The 19702-nt window shown below is 42.4% G+C and overlaps 1 protein-coding gene across 1 annotated transcript; it reads right to left on the bottom strand.

Moving 5' to 3' along the window:
* Positions 1-1038: 1038 nt before the first annotated feature.
* WDR82 (WD repeat domain 82) lies at positions 1039-19679 on the bottom strand. Its single transcript, XM_074836359.1, has 9 exons — positions 19301-19679; positions 14079-14176; positions 11451-11517; positions 10367-10466; positions 8220-8336; positions 7245-7400; positions 7052-7121; positions 5108-5250; positions 1039-4615 (listed from the first exon to the last, which is right to left on the bottom strand). The coding sequence occupies exons 1-9, from the start codon at positions 19459-19461 to the stop codon at positions 4586-4588; spliced, it is 942 nt and encodes a 313-aa protein (XP_074692460.1). The 5' UTR covers positions 19462-19679; the 3' UTR covers positions 1039-4585.
* Between the last annotated feature and the right edge of the window lie 23 nt (positions 19680-19702).

Here is a 19702-nt window from a genome sequence, read left to right as displayed (position 1 = left end):
TCTGTCTGCAGTGCTGGATCTCAAGCGATTACATTTATTACACCAGGAACAGCAGCACAGATGACACGCCAAACAGAGTTGTGCCTTAAACTCTGAGGATCTGCTTCTCAACCTGCTCATTAGCCAGGCAAATTCAGGTTTGGACAAGCTTCCCATCTCCCCAAGGCCCCACTTTGGTTTTCATTATTTGTTACACAAGTTGCAAGATTCCCTAGTGAGGCGGACAAACCCCAGTGTGTGTTTTAAGTTCCACAAGGATGAAAGCCTTTTTTTTTTTTCCTACGCATCTTACTGCAGTTTTACTCCTGTCAGAGGTTCTACACAGACCTGAGATGGAGAAAAACAGCCTTAGAAAATCGCAGGGGAGTCTTTGCCAAAAACCAGTTTGTCACTACAAGTATTCCTTTAGCAGTGCTACCCGAGGGCTGGGTGTTGAAAGATGATTTCCTGCAGTGGGAGGCCTGGACCCAGGAATGAGGCAGCCTTCTCAGCTCTCTGCTCATGGTTTAAGCAAGGGGTAGAACAAAAAGTTTCTCTCCAGCTTCGCTTTTCCCCCATCCTCTTGAGTTTAACCTGAAAACAATGCACATGGGGTTTTACCCATGTTAACTTGATGGTGGCTGCCGTCCCCCCTACAGCAGGTCTAATACTATGTAGACATTTACTGTGATGACCCAAATCTCCCATTACTCCAAACCAACAAGCTATTTCCCCACCTTCCTGCTGAGAAAGGGCTCAGCTCTTCCATCCAGACCACAGGCTTCTGTGAACACCCCTTTACCTAGGGCACCATACCTCAACAAGTAGCTGTTGCAAGACTGCTTCCCTATCCAAATACATTCCTAGGCAAGAAAAAAAGCTCTTAAAATGGACAATTTATGTAGGGCTAGCTTCAGAGCAGCACAATTTCCAGTACAGAGCTGATGACTTTCCAAAATGAAGGGGCTTTTAAAAAAATGGATGATTTTCCCATTCCCCCTCTGAGAAACAGCAAGTTGTATCACACTGGACAAATGCAGAATTTACAGCACTCAGTGATATCTCTACAAAATATTTATTCGTAACAGCCACAACATTGAATTCTCTACATAAGTAGTATTTTGTGACAAAGCATAATTTGACTTCATGTATTTACACTCATCTGGCAGATACCACCTAGGAGTTAAACTCCCCATACCAGGTCATGACCAAAGAGACCAGTTTCCAAGGCTCGCCAGGATCCTAGTCCCTGACCCAAAACCAAGGTAAAGTCTCTTAAAGTGCAAATATAGTCAAGAGGCATTGCAAAAGATACACTGCTGCTTCCAAATTTGTTCACCCAGTTGCTCCTGTGTCCCCCAGAGCAGGGGTTGGGACATTAAGCAAGGACCTGGGAGCCTCATTAAAAAAAACCAACTCTCCCAGAGACTAACTTGGAGAATTAGACCCAAAATCTCCCACAGCCCAAGCAGACATGCTCAGCCACCACCACTTACTTACAGGTGGGCTGTTGAGCCCCACGTCATCCCAAAGAATGCTGGGGGGATTGATCTTTTCAATGTCAAATCTGGAGGGGGCATGCTGCTTCCTGCTTGGCTTTACATAAGGTTGGACACTCTGTTAGACCTGGGAGTGCTGGTTTTAATGAGGTCCGTTTCTCAGCTGGCTGCCCTGAAGAGCACAGGAATTGCAGTCCTGATATTTTCAGAGAAGCACATGGAAGCTGGAAGCTAAAAGATTTATTCACCTTTCCGGTCTAACCTAGAAACACACGATACTCGAGTTCCTTGACAACACTTGGCACGTGTCCCTCTTTTAAAGGCAGATGGAAAACACCGAGTGCTACACCAGCTAAGAAAGATGTCTTTGCCTGGGCGGGTGGCAATGGGCCCTGGGAAGGCATTCAGATTTAATTCTGAAGTGAGCATTAGTGCTGTGGTGTGCACAAACCTGTAAATTTAAAAGCCAGAAAGTCACTGATGTTCTTAGTGTATGTGTTCTTCTTAATCAGTCCTGTGGTCCTCTTTTCTTAAACATTTCGTGCTGCAACCAACACTGCAACCAGAAGAGAGCTGAACAATGGTCTTTAGACAAACACTCAAACCACATCAGTGAAGAGCATTTTTAGAATAAAAGCCTTCCAAGTGCTTCCCTGTGAAAAGTAACAAGAAAAATAGCTGGAGGTTATCTGTTCTCTTCCTCAGGCAACAGACCCAGTAAAACCCTGAAAGATGATTTGCTACTGAACACTAAAATTTAACTTAAAATGCATTACAAACCCCAAAGTATGGCTGCTTACGGAAACACCAACAATGGGAAAATAGCACCAAGCAGCCTGAAACGCAACAGTACTGAGCTGAAGAGGTGGCTGTGGAAAGCTGGTCAATGGTGAGGACCGAGATAACCATCTCCCTTTGCAGTGGGCATCTACAGGTGGCGGTGGGGCAGTACGGGAAGAGGGATGCTGGTGTAACAGTATGAATTTCTCTTCTGCATCTCCAACAGCAGGCCTGTTTGGCAAGATTGAAATCATCAGTCCGAGTGTTCCCTTCCCTCCTCCAGTCTGGAGGATGGCAACTCACATCCCATCACAGACCTGTGCCGTTAGAAATGGCTCGGAACTCCTGCAGTAGCATCAGCAGAGGCAAGCCACAGAGCTGAAGGAGAAGCTTCGACCGCAGCACCGATCCAGACAAGTTTATCAGACTGCCCTGTGTGGGCAGTCCTCCTGCCCACTGTCACAGGCAACCGCTGCAGCTCAGCATGGGCTGCTACTTTCAAGGAACCAGAGTGGAGAAATGCTGCCTCCCCATCCACAGCTCTTCGCACAGCTCATTTCCACCGACAAGGATTGGGGGGGGGGGGGGGGGGGGGGCAGGGGGAAGCAAGAAAAAGCAAAAGAGAAGCTGTTCTACAAGCCAACTGACTTTTCTAGGGAGACATGCTCTGAATTATATACAAGGCCCCACAGTTGAGATGAACTTTGCTGTAGCAGGGGAACATCTAGACAACTGACCTAAGGTAAAATGCTTGAGCGTCGTTCTCCAGTATGGACTGACACCCAAGAGCAGAGAGAACAGGCCCATTACTGTCCTTGCCACCTTACCAGCATTTTACATTTAGGAGTGGGGAAGCACACACACCTGGGTGAGGGAAAGAACTGAGTTTCCAAGCTGTGACCCAGCACATAAAACCAAGTGTGCTTGGAAAGGCAAGAATACAATGAACAACACATTTAAGCCAAGCCTGTCCTGGCCTGCTGGTTCATGCATTTGATCAATGCAACGTTTCAGGAAACAAAAACCTGGAAGCAGGCTTGAAGACCAGCCTGCCATCCTTTCTGTGCTATTCGCCCACAAGCCCCTCTGGAGCAGCAGAGCACATCCCTCCCATCTCTTTGCAGGGGCGTTCCATGGAGCAGGGCCACAGCAAAGCAGAGTCAGCACAGTCACATGTAAGTTTTTAAAAATTCAATTCTGAAGACACCATCTGACAAAGGAAGCATCGCTCTTTCAGGGCCATCGCTGGAAACCTGCAGGACCTGTAACAAAATGCATGATGAACTAACTGCATGTCAGTTTTATCGACAAAGGGATACAGGTCTAAGCCTGGTGTGGGGAGAACTTAATGGAGCTTATTTACAAACCAGGAAGGGAAAACTGCATGGGTGAAGGTAAACAGCCTAGACACCCCACAATACTGGCCCACATCATATTCTTTAATATCTAAAAGTAAAAAAATACGGCCCATTCCCACTGCCCTCCCCCCCAAAATATTTACAAGTAAGAAGAGCCATGATACATAAGGAAGATACACAGGCAGACTGTGCTTTCAGTCTCAGTTTGGTTTCTCCATCTTCCTGCTGACGGACTCCTTTATTGCTTGGGACACCGACCGGACCTCAGCAGTACTGTCGGCACCCTCCGGGATGCTGGCCCAGCAAACAGCAGGGAGGCTTCAGCAAGCTCAGGCAGTGGACAAAACCTGTATGGTTTGCTGCACACTAAATCGCCAAAGAAAGGATGACAGGGTGTATCGTGTATTTACAGTCACCCACTCTTTCAGTGCATGTTCCACTGAAAGAGAATCCAGCATCTGCTGCTGAAGTTGAAAACTGTCAGTGTTCACATTTGGCACAGAAGTAACTTTGCATCAGCGGACTGCAGTGAAACCAGAGAGAACCCAGATGTGAAAAACATGCACTTATGGGAAGGAACTACGTGTTCCATCTTGGAACATCAACAGCCTTGTGCACTTACAGAAGGAACACACAGAGTTACAGCTTAAAAAATGCCACAAACATTTTGTAAATAAAACAGATTTCATTGCTTTTAGAAATAATACTTGTGTCAGTTCCAACTTCGGCTGAAGCCTGCTGGGCACGGACTGGAAGGTAAGAACATGTAGCATGCCACTTCTGAACATGCTAGGAGGCCGCAGAGGAGTCCTCGCAAAGGAATGCAGCAAATAAAGGTAAGACATATGGAAACATATGTAGGAACAGGAACATAGTCTAGGAGATCTAGGCAATTCCAATACTGTGCTTGCAGTGACGTGCTGCTGTTAGCAGTATGGAAGTCATTCGACAGCAGCTGCAGTGTAGGAATTAGTCGTCAATAGTTGGCAACCAGAAGGCCTACAAAAGAAGAACGAACACGTTTTACAGAGCAGAACACAAATCTCTCCTACAGCACTGCAGGAACTGATCACTGCTACCTTCTATAAGCACACAGGCAGAGACTACCAAAGAGCCAGCAACGCCCTCCCAGCAGTTTGAGGTCACAGTCCTTGCTGACGCTCATCTGCATTGCTCGTTCTCCAGAGCAAGCCAGTCTTACACAAACTGAAAATACCAGCTGTGTACAGTGACCTAAAGAACTCATACTTCTGTGTGCACATTCACTCGCTGCTCTGCTTTCATGTCTGTGCTCACATGCTGGCCTGCCAGGTGTGCCGCCCCACACAGCTACCTGCAAGGTAAGGCACAATCAAAGCGTAACAGACAGGGCCCTGGCTCTCACCAAAGCCCAAGGAAATGGGCACTCAGTAGCACTGAGCCTTCTCAGATTCATTTCTAAAATGGTCATCACCTCACTGAGCTAGGAGGAACTTAAAACACTTTCCTTACCATATTGGAACATGCGCTAGCAAAAGTCATGAATTTTGGATTGAACTGCAGACAGGTTATAGGACCCGTGTGTTTCCCATCCAGCACAGCCACCTTCATCCCACTTTCCCCATTCCAAACATGAATCTTCCCATCCTCTGAACCTGCAGGCAGGAGTGGAAAACAAGATATGCAAGATACATTTGAGAGGCCAGCGGAGAAAATGAAGAACATAACCTTTTCTGTCAGAGAACTGTAGGAACAAGCATGCCTCATCTTCATAGTTTAACCTTTAAAATTCTCGAAGTATCACTAGGGCATTTACAAAACATCACTCGAGTTCACACCCCTGTAGCCAAACAGCAGGTTTATATCTTTGCACTGCAGAGTCTCAACTGCACAACACAGTGCAACACTATTCTGACAAAGAGGTTAACAACTACAGTCACCCAATGGAAAAGGAGAGCTGACACCATCCAACTAAGGAAGACAGACCCTTGCCAACTTGCACTGATGTGCGAGGCCAAAAGCTGCGTTGTAAGAGTCATTGTTCACACAAGTTCTCAGTTCAGACACAGAAGGAGATAAATATTTCACTTGGTAGGCACACAATCAAATCAAAGGCTTTTGACTGAAAGCAACCATATTTCAATGCACTATGCCAAATACCAGAAGCTTCACTGGAGATGTCAACACTCCACATTGCTACAATGGGACAGGTTTTTCACTTTAAAATGGCATTTTGCAAACTGTGAGGCTGGGCACTTAACATTTTTATAATTCAATTCTGGTTTAGTCTCATTTTAAATAGGACTCCAAATAAAAATGCAAGGTATTTTCTTCTGCTTCTGTATTTAGATGTATGGCCTTTCAGAGATGAAAAATTAAGCAGCAAAAGTTACAGCTTAGCCATATGTAAAAAACAAACAGAAATTAGTGTTTTGGAACTTCTCCCACTATAGCTTTCATTTGGAAGAGCACAACAGGAAGGTAAATACATCCAATAAAGTGCTCTCCAGAGACCGACTAAACAAAGAATTCTGTCCGCCTCCTGTGCAATCAGGAAGTTCTCAGCCAGAACAAAAAAAAGTTTTGCCAAGACTCATCCAGGAAAAATGAGGATCTGGATACCAATTACCACAGAGTTAAACATATTCGATGTACCAGCCATATAAATAAGAACAAAAAGAAAGTGCTAGGAGAGAGCAGCACCACACAGATGGGTCTGACGTGTGTTCATGGGTCCTGTTGGGCAGCAGAGCGTAGCAGAGCGACTGAAGTGTTCACCTTGGGGTGCCCAACCTGCAGCACCAGGCTTTACAGGAGTTGCAACTGCTTTTTGCCACCTGCTTCACTCAGGAGTCCCTCCTGCAGGGGGTGAGGAAGGGGGCCTGGGCCAGAGGAATCATACGCTGGGAGCCTACTGCTTCTATCAAGAGGAAAGCGGCTTGTTCCACAGACATGGGAGTTTACAAGAGCCACCTGAACAAAATGCAGCCGCACAGGAACATTTGAGAGGTGTACAAACACCCCAGGCTATGAGACCAATCGCCCAAGCACAGGCAGGTGCCTTGCTCATCAGGCAGTGGAGGGCAGGCCACAACATACAGCCCCAAAATGCTTAGAGGCAGCCAATGAGCACATCCGAGCCACAGCGTGAGGATCACTGACAGAAATGATGTGACAGGTCTCCATGCATTACAACAGTTTGCCAGTTTCTTATCTTTTTTGGAATAGCATTTATATATAAAGGAAAAAATAAAAGTCTTCTTGCAGGCTCATTTACATTTCAGTCTAGGAAATGCAGAGTAAACTAACAAAACAGGAAACTGTCAATGCAAAGAAAGCTTACAGCTGCATGGTATTATTTAAATACATTCTGCTTCCCAACAGACACAGCTTTAGTCCTACATAACACACCTAATTTCAGAGCACTGAAATTCTTTCCAAGAAGAATTATCTTACCTATCATGATGAACTGAGAGTCTGGTGTGAATGATGCCTCCAGCGTGACAGCCTTACTATTGTTATAACCCTATGGCACAAAACAGGAGAATATGTAGTAGAGAGTGTGTCCACAGTAATCTCGCAACCAAAGGGCACCTGCTCCCAAAACTAACACCAAGTTTCAAGAAGGTAACACAGGCAACATGCTCACCCCAAAAGTATGCAGGATAGCTCCTTTAAAAGCATCAATCAGACGAATGAACCCTCCATTAGTCGATATGAGGATGAGTTTGCCATCGTTACTGAACTTCAGGCCTGTCCACTCACATGTTCGATCATACTGCATTTTAAACGTAGCAAATGGACCCTTCAAAGAAAAAACGGGAAATATGATGTAGACTCTGAATGCATTGCTGCTAACAAGAGTCTGCTTTTAACCTTAGCTCAGGAAAAAAAGTTTAACATTTTTCAAAAGAAAATCTTTAGTCCTAAGATATCAAAGGGAAGTGTCATGGCAAAAATATGTCACTGCATGTGTAAGTTTCAAAAAAGTATGAATCCACAGTTTCCACAGCAAAAAAGAGCCACAGTAGGGTGTTTCAATACCCAACAGTCCCATACTCTACTACATTCAACAGCAGAAATTAATTTAAGGTAGAATGAAGTTTTCAAACAAGGCTGCTAACTGAAGTTAGAGAAAGAGCTTGAGCCACTGTTATCATCATCCGACTTTTTGAAAACCATGGAACTAGCTATGCTCAATGCTTAGCCAGTTCAGCTGCCCACCCAATTAGTTTCCTTTGAAATTTCATCCTTTCTGACAATCCTGACTCCATCTTTGCCAGTGTTGTTCCAGAATAAGCAGCAAGGGGAGAAAAAAAAAAAAAAACCCCAAGAAAAACCCCAACAAAACCCAACAACAACAAAAAGCCTGAACACAAGTTTGGAACAGGTTAAAGAGTTAGCAGAAGTAAACTTTAACACTGGTTCAAGAGTGGATTTCAGGAATTAGTGACATCATATATCCCTTTCTGTCTGTGAGATGTGCAGTTACTGAAAACGCTCTAGATGCCAAACAGGCAACCCAGACAAGGAAGCTAGAGTAAAGAAATCCAGCCTCTGAGCAGTGAGTTTAGACTACTTCTTGCAAGCTAAAAAGTGTAAAAGTGAAGTTAGGGTAGCTCACCTTGTCAAAAGAACGGAGATCATAAAGCTTCACCATTTCAGAATTGACTCCAGCAGCAAAAATCAACCCTTCCGGGTCAAAAGAACACACAGGCTTCCCCTGGAGATGCATTAAACCCTAGAAAAATAGAAGTAGTTCAAATTATTTTGCGAAACTGATGTTCACATTTCTATCACCACCCCTTGAGCCCACTGCGAGCAGAACAGCAGCCTACAGGTGGAACAACTGAATTTCAATTGTAAATATTGAGGTTTTACAAAGGTTCAGAACTCAGCTTCTCAAAAGCAACTCTGACTACTTCAGGTCATCATATGAAGCTTCTAGTTTGCTGCAGTAACAAAGTTTACATTAGAACAAATCAAGACCTCCTTCAAGCTGTCATCCACTCAAAAAGCACCCAGAGAGGGAAGGATGATGTGGCTGTATTAATAACGACAGCACCACAAAACACTGCTGCTGGGATTGATAACAACGCTCTACCAATTATGGTTGCAAAGGAGAGCAAAAAAAAAGGAATTTGAAAGCAAGTAGAAACAGCTCCAGTGAACACTGTTGCTGAACTTTCCATGCCTGTATAATGAAAACTCATACCTTCTGGCAGTCAACAGAACTTACGTATTAAAACTGACAGATTACTATCAGTGCTTAACTTTTCCTTAACTCACTTAAGTAGAAAAGACTTGAGGAAATTTGGTAAAAGCCAACAAGATATATAATTTTCTGTATCCTGACCGACAGGTGTCTGTGTGTTAGCCACATGTCATTATGTAACTGTATGCACATAAATAAGAACATATCTTTGATTGAATCAACAATATATTTAAGAAGTTTCTGCATTTTGGAAATACCATTCTTCTCTAGAGAAGTCTAGTCTAGAGACTTTACTACTTCTCTCTTCTTGCCAATTTAGGTCAGTTTTCCCTGTGATATCTGAAGGCTAGGCAGTAAGCTAGTGAATGCTCAGGGCCCCATCAAGTGGGGTATCTCTGGTTTCCCGACAATATTTCTAGGCACTACGGCTGCCATCTCATGGGCAAATTGAAAATTACAAGTAACACTTCCTCAAACAGTTTCCCAAACTTTGCTGGCTGCAGCTTCCAGCTACAAGTCCTAGTTTCACCTTTCTTACAAGTTCAGGCATTAGCATAAATCATAGAATTGCTACTGAGTTTACAATCCTATCTGTAGCAACTCTGAGATTGAGATTACTCCCAAGGGAAACTTACACACTGGCATTAAAGGCATACTCCCAGAGAAGCGCAAAATTAAGATTTCTTGTCAGAAAAAGCTTGGGTTTAAGACAGATAAAACCATTTTCTAAGAGATGCAACCTTTTCTTCCTTTTGCATTTACACCATCTGGAATAAGTAAATAGCCCTCTCTTGTACGCAAAATGATCCTGGTGAGATGGGAATATATGAGAGTACAACACTACGTGTCCAGACATAGGGACAAACAGCTTATCACAAATAAAAGATGGAGATTCTACTGCTAGTCTTTCATTCCTGCCCCTGATGCCAGCTCCGGTACTTTTCTCAGCCCGCACAAGCCTGCTTCCACTAAAAAGAGTACAGTAAAGTATTCCAGCTAAATAAATAAATAAATACAAATAGGGTTTTGCCTTGCTAGAAAGTTAAATCTGCTCATCACAAACAGGTCTGATGAATAACAAAGGTGATGCAAGGAGGGGGCTGCTGTGTTACTTTAGATAATCAGTTTCTTCATCAAATTTAATTGCATTAAGGCATCAATTTTAAACAGACACTAAACACTCAGATAAGATGCATTCCCAACCCAGGAAAGATGCCGGCTAAGAAAGAACTCTCTCTGTATGGGGTAGCAGCCTGATGAACAAAGCTGATGACACCCAGCTCTTCTCCTGTTTCATCAGCTGTGGGTGTTATTTCCTGCTCTTCCCAGTGCCTCTGCAGCAGAGACACAGGGGAAAGTGAGTGGTGTTACACAATGCAACACACATTTCGCAGAGACTGCTGATCGAGGCTCCTTCAGCATTCCAGGAAGGTGTCAACACTAAATCAGCAGCATACATTTCTGGCAGTATTTTTGTTTTATAACAAACAAACATCCATTTTTCATCCTTCTAACTGAAAACACAACACAATATGCACATGAATTTGATATCCTACCTGGCAATTTGGAGAGCGGAGATCCCAAAGTCGAATAGTTTTATCAAGGGATCCAGAAATAAAAGTATCATCCACTGGAGACATTGAAAGAGCAACCACTCTGCAACACAGAGGATCACGGGCATAAGGGACACACAAAAGAAGCAAATGGAGCAACACCTACCTGATAAAGACAAATAAAGCATACTCGTAACGGAATGGGTTTCACTCTATGTTTGCCTTTATTATATACCCAACTCAAGAGTTGGGTCACCACCTCAGTGAATGGCAACTTAAATTAGTCCTTGCTCCTTCTTATACAGGTATGCTAAAGCATTACGTCATACAAAGTCCACCTTAATTTCCCTTGATGTTTCAATTCTCTATTCTTTCAGTGATCAAAATGTCCATAAATTTTCATCAGTCAGCAAGTCTTTATTGTTCTTGTCTTTGGTTCTGCTGCTGATCACATTGTCTATTGGTCCGTTTCAGGGTCATCAAGTCATCCATCTTCAAACAGCTTCTCTTTTCCTCTGTCTTCTGCAACCTTTTCTCATTGTTCTATTTAACATTTCTAATTTCTAAAAAGTTAATCTTATAACCTTTAAGAACCTTTAAAACTTGACGCTTTAATTATCACCCAATTCATATCTTATGTGTGTATCAGTTAAAATATTATAATCAGTTTAAACATACTTAAACTAAAGGTTTCAATTCATCTATCATTACCTACTGATTAACTAGGCTGGGTTTTTGGCCAACCACGGTGAGGGCTATACATGGGACAAATGAGTAGTACAGCATGGTTCCATGACTTCAAACTATTTGAACACCTGCATCCTTATAATAGCTTACTAGTTTCTAGTCTCTTATTCAGAATCACAATGATCATTAATTTCTTATTTCTATCATTTATCTATGAGTAATCATTAAAAGATATTTTAATCTTTTTCTTAACACTACCCCAACAGTTGTGTACAAGCTCATAATTTCCACGAACAGCTTCTACAAAGCAAAAACCAGAGCGAATCGAGCGTAATGTAACTCAAGCTCATTACAATCATTATTTCAATTTCTGTTGTATTGTCTCCAAGCCACATCTCACCTTTTTGTATGCCCTGGGAAATATCGAATGTATTTGTTGTCATGCAGGGAGAGGTATCGGATTGTATCTGAAAACATAAACAAACCATAAGTTTTATTATACCATGAACCCAACATTATCTATAAGTGGTCACACAGCAAACTTGCTCCCCACAGCAGCAGCAGTCTTGCCACAGTGAGTAAGTCTGGTCATTTGATTTCAAGTCAGACTTTGAAACAGAATCAAGTTAGAAACAGACATAAAACAACTTGGTTTCCAAGGCAGAACTGGAAATGAGGAACCAGGAAAAGATACTTCCCACGGTCTGAAGTCATATTACAGCTTTAAGTCAAACTGTCATGTGATTTATGAAAGTTAATTTCAAAGTTGCTAAAATTTAAGTACCGGTAGGTTTTATTCCATCATTCTCACAAAATTGAGTGTATCAAATTTACAAAGTTGACACACTTTTTTTTGCTATACAGCATGAATCTTGCTGTTTTACATATGTACACATCCAGCAAATAAGTCTCTGACTAAACAGTAAGCATAAGAAATGTGTGAATTCTAGCATTTAGCCAAAGAGAAGATAAAAACATGAACTTCAAAGCCAAGCAAGACCATTAAAAAGCAGCAAATCTCTCTCCTTTTTTTTAATCTGAAAATCAACAGCTTCACACATTCTCTGCACTTAGAGCAGCTAAGCTTTAAGAAGAGGACAGAGGAGTAATCTAAAGCTTAGTCCACTTAAAGCAATCTTAAAAATATATTGAATAAATCAGAGCAGCACCACAACATTTCCCAAGTGGTAATTTTATACTGAGTATAGATGAACATACCAAGAGCAACTCAGAATTTTGTAAGATGCTGTTGAGACTTTCTCCCAAGATTAAAAGAAAACCTTGTAAGAGGAAACAATTATTAAAGCACAGAAGCCCCTTTTTAAAATCTTTATCCATCTGAGCGATGAAACGTGAAGAACACAAGTTAAACCTCTGATATTTGAAAGCAGCATCAGCAAAATCCCTTCTCATACTAGTTAGAAAACACTAGTTTAAGCTGTTGCTGGAGGGAAGAGATTGGCATTATGCACGTGCACCATACAAGAGACTCCATACTGCTGTAACAACGTCTTGCTGAGGCTCCAAAGAGAAACGGAGGGAAAAGGACATTTTTGCTTTTGACTCAAAAGAACAAGAGCCAACAGGATGCCATACACACAGAGCATTTTAACACTCATAAGGGCTACTGTGTTCAGAGCTTTTTTAAAGGCTCATTCAGCAAAACTTTGTTTCTGTGAAAAAATGATCAAGTTACCATTTTTGCCTGAGGTTTCACATCAAGCTGAGATCAGAGTTCCAGACCGCTCTCCAGTATTTGACAAGAAAACTAAAACTGATTGATCAAGCTGGAAACATGATGCTGGTGACACACCATTCTGAAAGGCTCTAAGTGACCTGAGGTTACTGTCCAAAACAGAAATCCCCAACACCAGTGTCACACCCCATCATGGCTAGAGCTGATACGCTTCAAGCGCTGTTAAGACATCTCTAGTTTTTCCTGAAAGAACTGTCATTACCTGATTTCCAAAGTATCCATGTAGAATTTCACCTTCCTTTGCTAAACAGGAAGCACTGGGGAACTGTGATCCTTTGTGATCCGTTTTGTTGGCAGCGCTCTGTCCCAGGCAAGGCAGTGGCCTGTACAGTTATCTCCTGTACCGGGTGGTATCATAGACCCTCAAACTGTACAAACTACTACCTCAGCCTGGAATCAGGCAAGACGAGCTAGGTTCAAAGGTCTTGAGGAAGTCTTCAGAAGTAGGTGGATTGGTAGCAACTCCAACACATAAAATGCTTGGGAGCAAGCGCCAGTACTCCTATAACATGTTCCTGGGTTAACTTTCCCTCCCGATAACTGCGTAACAGGTTAAATCAATGCACCTTGCCCAAGACTGCATGCATTAGGGACTACAGAGTATCTGTACTGAGTACAGAACACCCTGCTGGTTTTATCAGCCTTAGGGTTTGTAACAGCAACAAATACTTTCGCATTCTACCTTCTTTTCTTCTAATCAAGTATTTATCATAATGCTACCCTGCAGGATGAAGACTCTTAAGTTCTGGTTCCTCAAAGGCTTACCTGTGCTTTTAAACAAAAATCCACAACTCAAAATGGCATTAAAAATGCTTCATTAAATTGTTAATTGCTGCACACAGAGAATGGAAAAACATCCCCTTCCTTTGCAGTTGATTTGTGTGTGTACCAGACAGAGCTACAGCATTTAGCCCACCTTCTGGCCACATGCTCCTTCTACCTCATTTCACACAAAGAAATTAAGGCACAGAGGCTGACTGACAGCACTGGTATCAAACAGCAAAGTGAACAGCAGAACCAAAACTGAACTTTTATCACACTAACAATGTTTAATCCCTTAGTTGTTGCAGCAATGAACAAAACTCACGTCAGCATGCTCGAGGGAACATCACCAAGTTGTGCATTTGAGTTGAACATTAATTCCTTTGTCTGACAGAACGTTTATCACTGAAAAGTTCCTGTAATTTTTTCCCAGCTCTTTAGATCTGTTTATCCAGGCATGTAATTTTAAGTGTAAGGACACAATATGCTCAACTCCAATGGATCACTTACCATCTATTTTGTTGGAGCTGTACACAACAGTGTTGGCAGCATGTGTGTACCTGATGAGGTCCACGCCATACTTCTTACTGTACAGTGTTCTCTTTGGTCTGTCAGAAGGAAGCAAAAATAATTGCACTTATTGCAACAAAAAGCTCAAAATGCAACTCACCACATTAACAAGGGCTGTTTTCATTGAGATATTACAAGATTGTTTCAAGTAGTCAGATGTTTTTATACAAGGAAAGAAAACCTTTTGTATTTGATTTTCAAACAAGCACCTTGGTGCTTTCTTCAAGACCATCCCTAGGCTTGAGGAGTTCCCTGTAATACCTGCAAAATGCACTTGTCTCCTCCAAAAATTCTTTTTACAGTAGGCATCATGGGAAAAAGAGTATGAGGAGCTAGCATAACGAGCCCTTAATGTCAAGCAGCACTGCCTCATTGCTCCCATGCTCATCCAAATCTCTAATCCATCTGCTACTTATTTTAGATTGAAAATAATTTGTCTTTTTGTTCTATATTACTTCAAAACATAGAAAAAGGTGTCTCATTCAGAATAAGGCTTCTCAGTATTAAGACAAACACAGTAGTCTATAAAAGCAATGCTAACACAGGGACTACCGGAGAATTATACTCATACCCGATCTTAATTAAAGCATGAAACTCAAATGTAACATTTTGCAACACAATTAAAGACATTATCTAGTGAGAGGGAACACAACATACAGAACTGGAGTTTTAGGGGGTCTGGTAAGCAAGTGAGGTACTGCAGTATGAGCAATTTAAACTGCAAAAAACTTAGAAGTAGCTGGTTAATAAGTGTATCTTGCAGCAGCAGCACCTGTTTACGCAGTGCAAGGCCTCCACTACCCTCCTTCCACCTTCTTCCTCAGCTGAGGTAGCACAGAGGTTTCAAAGCTTGGCAGTCAACCAACAGGGGTACCGAACAACACCAGAAATAATACAGTCTCTTCCAGCAGTTATTTTTAATCCAGAAATTCTTAACTATGGTTATTACACAGGCCCACAAAATATTTTACCAGCAAAACCCAAAGACAACAGCATGGGAATAGAAGCAAACAGGAGGAGTGGTCTAAATCAATACTGCTGCCAAAAGAAAAGCTTATCAGACTACACCCTCAGACAAGGCATTTATAAAATGCTCAACTTTTTCCTTGTTTTCATTAGCCTCAAATTGACACACCCAAACAGGAGCATGAGTTGCAGACTTTTCATATCAGAAAACGGACATACATTCTTAAAAATTCTCAAATAGCAGAAGCCATAGGGCTTTGACTTCAAATGAACTTGCTGGGGACAAGCTTCCATTAACTGAAAGCCAATGCAGCAAGTGTAAATAAATCCCATACATCACCTCTTCCACTCACACCAAATCTCAACAGATTCTTCCTCAGTTCCTCCAGTAGGTTCTTAAATCAATTTTCAAATGCAAACATGCTACAAACTGAAAACAACACATCAAATGTAAATTTAGACACTAAAATTCTGTAACATTATACCTGATATACTTCCCCATACTGCTCTCTCTCAGCTATGCTGTTGACCAAATTGGAAAAAAAAACAAACCACAACAAAAAACCTCCACAAACCTCGAAACATACCAAGACTCTCATGCCTAGTCTGGCTCTTCTTTATCTATGAAAAGTTTACAGCTTAGAAGCTCTATTCAGAATAAATGAATATACACAGAGAAAATAAAGATCGACTTATGTCCAGACAAAAGCACATTTACCAAAAAGAAGGAAAGAAAATACTTCTGTGTTTTAAGAAAGGTGAAGTTTTCATGTAAGCTGACAGAAGCAGAAGCACAAGCACATCATTTCACACAAGACCAACCGCCTGTTCCCAACCATTTAAAAACACAAACAAGAAAACTAAGTTTTACATTTTTTTAAACAAATCACAATCACTAAATGTAATTCCAAGTTTAACCTTAATCTATCTAGCCCACTTGCAAATCAAGCAGTATTGTCAAAGAAAAATGTTTTAGGAGATCACAGTGATATCTTCTATAAAGCTGATACAAAACACAGGCAAGGTTTGGAATATCTGTGCCTTGTTTGAATCCCTACTACTGCGGGTAAAGCCATCATCCAAAACAAGCTCACTGATATGTTTAGTAAACACCATGGCTAAGCAGGAGTCCAGACCCATCACCTCTTTATTTGTATAAGTAATACACAATTGATATAGACCACCATCACACCAGGGATACAAATTTCCAGCCCTGAGCCTCCTGTCCCCAGCCTCAAGGACTGCCGTACATCCCAACACACAACTTTGTTCTAAAAATTTTCAGAATTCATTCTTAAGCCCTAACAGACACAGGCAAGCCTCTTGGTCATGGTCTGGAGCCAGCCTACTGTGGAGCTATGTGGTGATGCAGAATGGGTTAAAAAAATAGTAATAACAATTTACTTGTTTACACATTTTGAAATAGAAGTGGACTCTCAGGTCCAAAATTATTGGATGCTCATGAAGTCAGTCAATTTTTTCAAGCTTGTTGCCTAAAATCAGAATATACTTAACAAGGGAATCTGTGTTTCAAGGAGATAATCTTGTCCTGTCAGCCCTTGGCTACACATCACTGTTTAAACTGTCCTGACTCTTTCAGAAACTGAAGTTCACTGAGATGAGGCTTGGTCATACTGGTAACGACTCTCGGAGCTGTATGGCTCATTTCGGTAAGGCAAAACAAAGCAAACGAGGTGATACTTAGGTACAACCAAACACAGTTGCATTTGAATTCTACCAGCAGAACTGCTCATTAACAGGGGGAATAAAACCTGCAAATTTTGCCACTTTTACATGGGAAAAAGTTTTAACATTCAGGCCATTTGATTAAGTAGGGTATCTTATACTGAACTCAGCGAGCAGGACATTTCCTCCTGGCCATTATATTCATTAGCAATGACATATACAAGAAGGTGGGAGTTCCAGGCCCTTGAAATGGTGGTTTAATTAAGAAAATAAATTATAGTCCTGAAACTGCCAAATTCCACCATGTCACAACAACGATCTTTCACAGGTTTGATTTTTCAACTCCACGTGAATCTCTAGTGACAAAGTAATTCACAGCTAAAACATTCCAGGTGAGAGAAAAAAAAAGTGTGTCCTGCATCCCTAGATACCTCTAAAAATCACAGTTACACTTTAAAGTCAATTGATGGTACAGGAGAAACTTTCAAATTCATTTTCTAATCACTAGAGAAATGCATCCTGAAACAGGGGTTACCTTGATGAAAATATTCTCACTGCCCTGTAGCACTGCAATAGCTAACCATCGATCTTCTGCATTTAACTTAATTAAAGCAAATCCTCTGACTGTAAAGCATACACCAGGACTCGATGGAGATAGGGATGAAAGGACCAAATGCCTCCCAACCCATCAAACTATTCTTTACAAGTTTGAAAGGGGAAGAGCAATCAATACCTAAAAGCATTAACGCCACTCAGTCCTTCTACCATTGTATATAACTGGGATCTAGAGTACAATCCATGGTAGACACCATACATATAAAGTTACCTATTTTTACATAAATAAAAATTACATAATTTCAGGAGTTCACTCTATCAGATGGGCACACCAACAACATGAACACATAAAGCAAGCAAACTAAATAGAAGTGTAAAATAACACACAGTAAGTGGTCTACAAATTAAGAGAATATGCGGGATGCAATCTTTCAAACACAAGTATGCTGCCTTGGTCTGCTTGAAAAGCAGGAGAATTAGGAATACCTGGTGTATGCTTTACTAGAAAATATACACAACACTGACACATCTACCTCCTGGTACCCTCAAGCCATTTCTTTTTCATTCCTGCATTACCCTGTCCTTTTTATTATCTTTTTTTACAATACACATGTTTGGTTTTCTTTCACTTCCTGTATGTATGTGATGCTCTCTAGTCTTTGACTTAAAAAAAAAAAAAAAAAAAATCACCTCATATTACATCTCTACATCAAGAAGCACATGAAAATTAAAACTTAAAATTTAAAATAATTTAAAGCAGCCAAATGCATACTTGTACCAACTGAGAAAGATTTTAATGGAATAATGACATCATTTGGCTCAATTTGTTTCAACTCTCATAGAATACAAATGCCTCTTGCGTATGTTCCAAGACATCAGCTGCAAGTGTTACTGGTGGTCTTATTTGCACATTTTTATCCTCTGAACAAGAGCAATATATCTCAAGCGCTGTGCAAATTTCTGGGGTTTTATCCGTAAAACAAGACAAGTGTCATGTGATCAACGAAAGATGATAAACTGGACAACTCTGTTCAGTAAGAAACACACACACCTTAATTCGCTACCCTTAAGCAACAAAAAGCAATAAACACCTTCCTTGATTAAATATACATTAAGTCAACGTTTGAAGACAAATGTAAATCACACCTGTATTTTAACTGTGCTTTAGAGATAAAAACGCAATTAGAGACACGGATTTAAAGCACTGAGGACCACCTTTATCCACAGCGCTCCCAGACACTACTTAGGAACTAGGCTTTAAGGAAAATACCATTAAGTTTTTAGAAGTTATAGTACGCACACACCACACCATCTTCACCTTTTGGCTTAAAGCATTTATCCAAGAAGTTACACTCAAATTAGGTTATTTAAAATGGCACATCTCTACACTGCCCACAGCAATTGCCTCTATTTTAATTAATGAGACTTAAGCCCAGAGAAGCCCGAGAAGTCAGTTTGCATATCTGTAACAATCCCGAGGCCTGGAAACGTGACCAGACTCAGCCCCTTAAGCTTAACAACTATTTATTTCTCACAGCAGTGAACTCTCTCACACTTGGGAAATTACCACCACTTGCTCCAGCCTACCAGAGATAACAAGCAGACACCCGTAGCGCAGACAAAACCATGCTGCTGCTCCCACCTCTGCGCCCCACGTTAGCCGTTTATAATACACACACACCCCGCGTCAGACATCACTGCAGTTCCACTTACAAGTCTCTACTTTAAAAAAAACAACAGAAAAGCTACAGCTTACCAGCCAGACCTGCCACCTCCTCAGCGCAGTCGCACCGGTGCGGAGCCGGGCACAGCTTCTCCCCGCAACGGGCGGCTGCCAAACCGGCGCCCCTCACAATTCGCCCCGCTCCAGAAACTCCCCCAGCCCTCCCGAAGGCAGGCACCCCCCTCCTCCGGCGCGGCGGCGGAGCGGGCCGGGCCGGGCCCCCGCCACTCACTTGCCCTCCTGGCAGTCATAGAGAACGATGGAGTCGTCGTCGCTGCTGGAGATGACGGTCTCGCCATTGGGGCTGAAGTCGAAGCAGTTGATCTTGTCCGAGTTCTCGCGGAAGACCTTGGCCACGCGGAAGCTCCGCAGCACGTTGTCCGTCAGCTTCATCCCGCCGCCGGGCCGGGCCGCGCCGAGGGCGGCGGCAGCGCTGAGGGAAGCCGGGCGGGGCTCCCGGCGGCGGCGGGAACCGACGGGCTGGGCCTCGCGGGGCGGCGGGGATCGGCAGAGGGCGGGGACGGGCGGCGGGCCGCGGCGGGCGGCGCCCTCCGGCTCGGCTCGGCCCGCTCAGGCCGCGGAGAGGCGGCTCCTCCTCATTGTGTCCGCCATCTTGCTGCTCCGGGAATGGCAG

The sequence above is a fragment of the Strix aluco genome, chromosome 11 (genome assembly GCF_031877795.1).
Source record: "Strix aluco isolate bStrAlu1 chromosome 11, bStrAlu1.hap1, whole genome shotgun sequence".
Classification (NCBI taxonomy): domain Eukaryota; kingdom Metazoa; phylum Chordata; class Aves; order Strigiformes; family Strigidae; genus Strix; species Strix aluco.
This window is presented reverse-complemented; position numbering and strand designations above follow the sequence as displayed.

What these genes read in the sequence shown, in the direction of transcription:
- WDR82 (XM_074836359.1), bottom strand. Translation starts at nt 19,461, where the DNA reads ATGAAGCTGACGGACAACGTGCTGCGGAGCTTCCGCGTGGCCAAGGTC. An exon ending in TATGACTGCCAGGAGGGCAA is followed by an intron (nt 14,177 to 19,300) that starts GTGAGTGGCGGG and finishes TCCTTCTGACAG; the next exon opens with ACCAAAGAGAACACTGTACA. An exon ending in TCCGCTCTCCAAATTGCCAG is followed by an intron (nt 8,337 to 10,366) that starts GTAGGATATCAA and finishes CTATTTTTCTAG; the next exon opens with GGTTTAATGCATCTCCAGGG.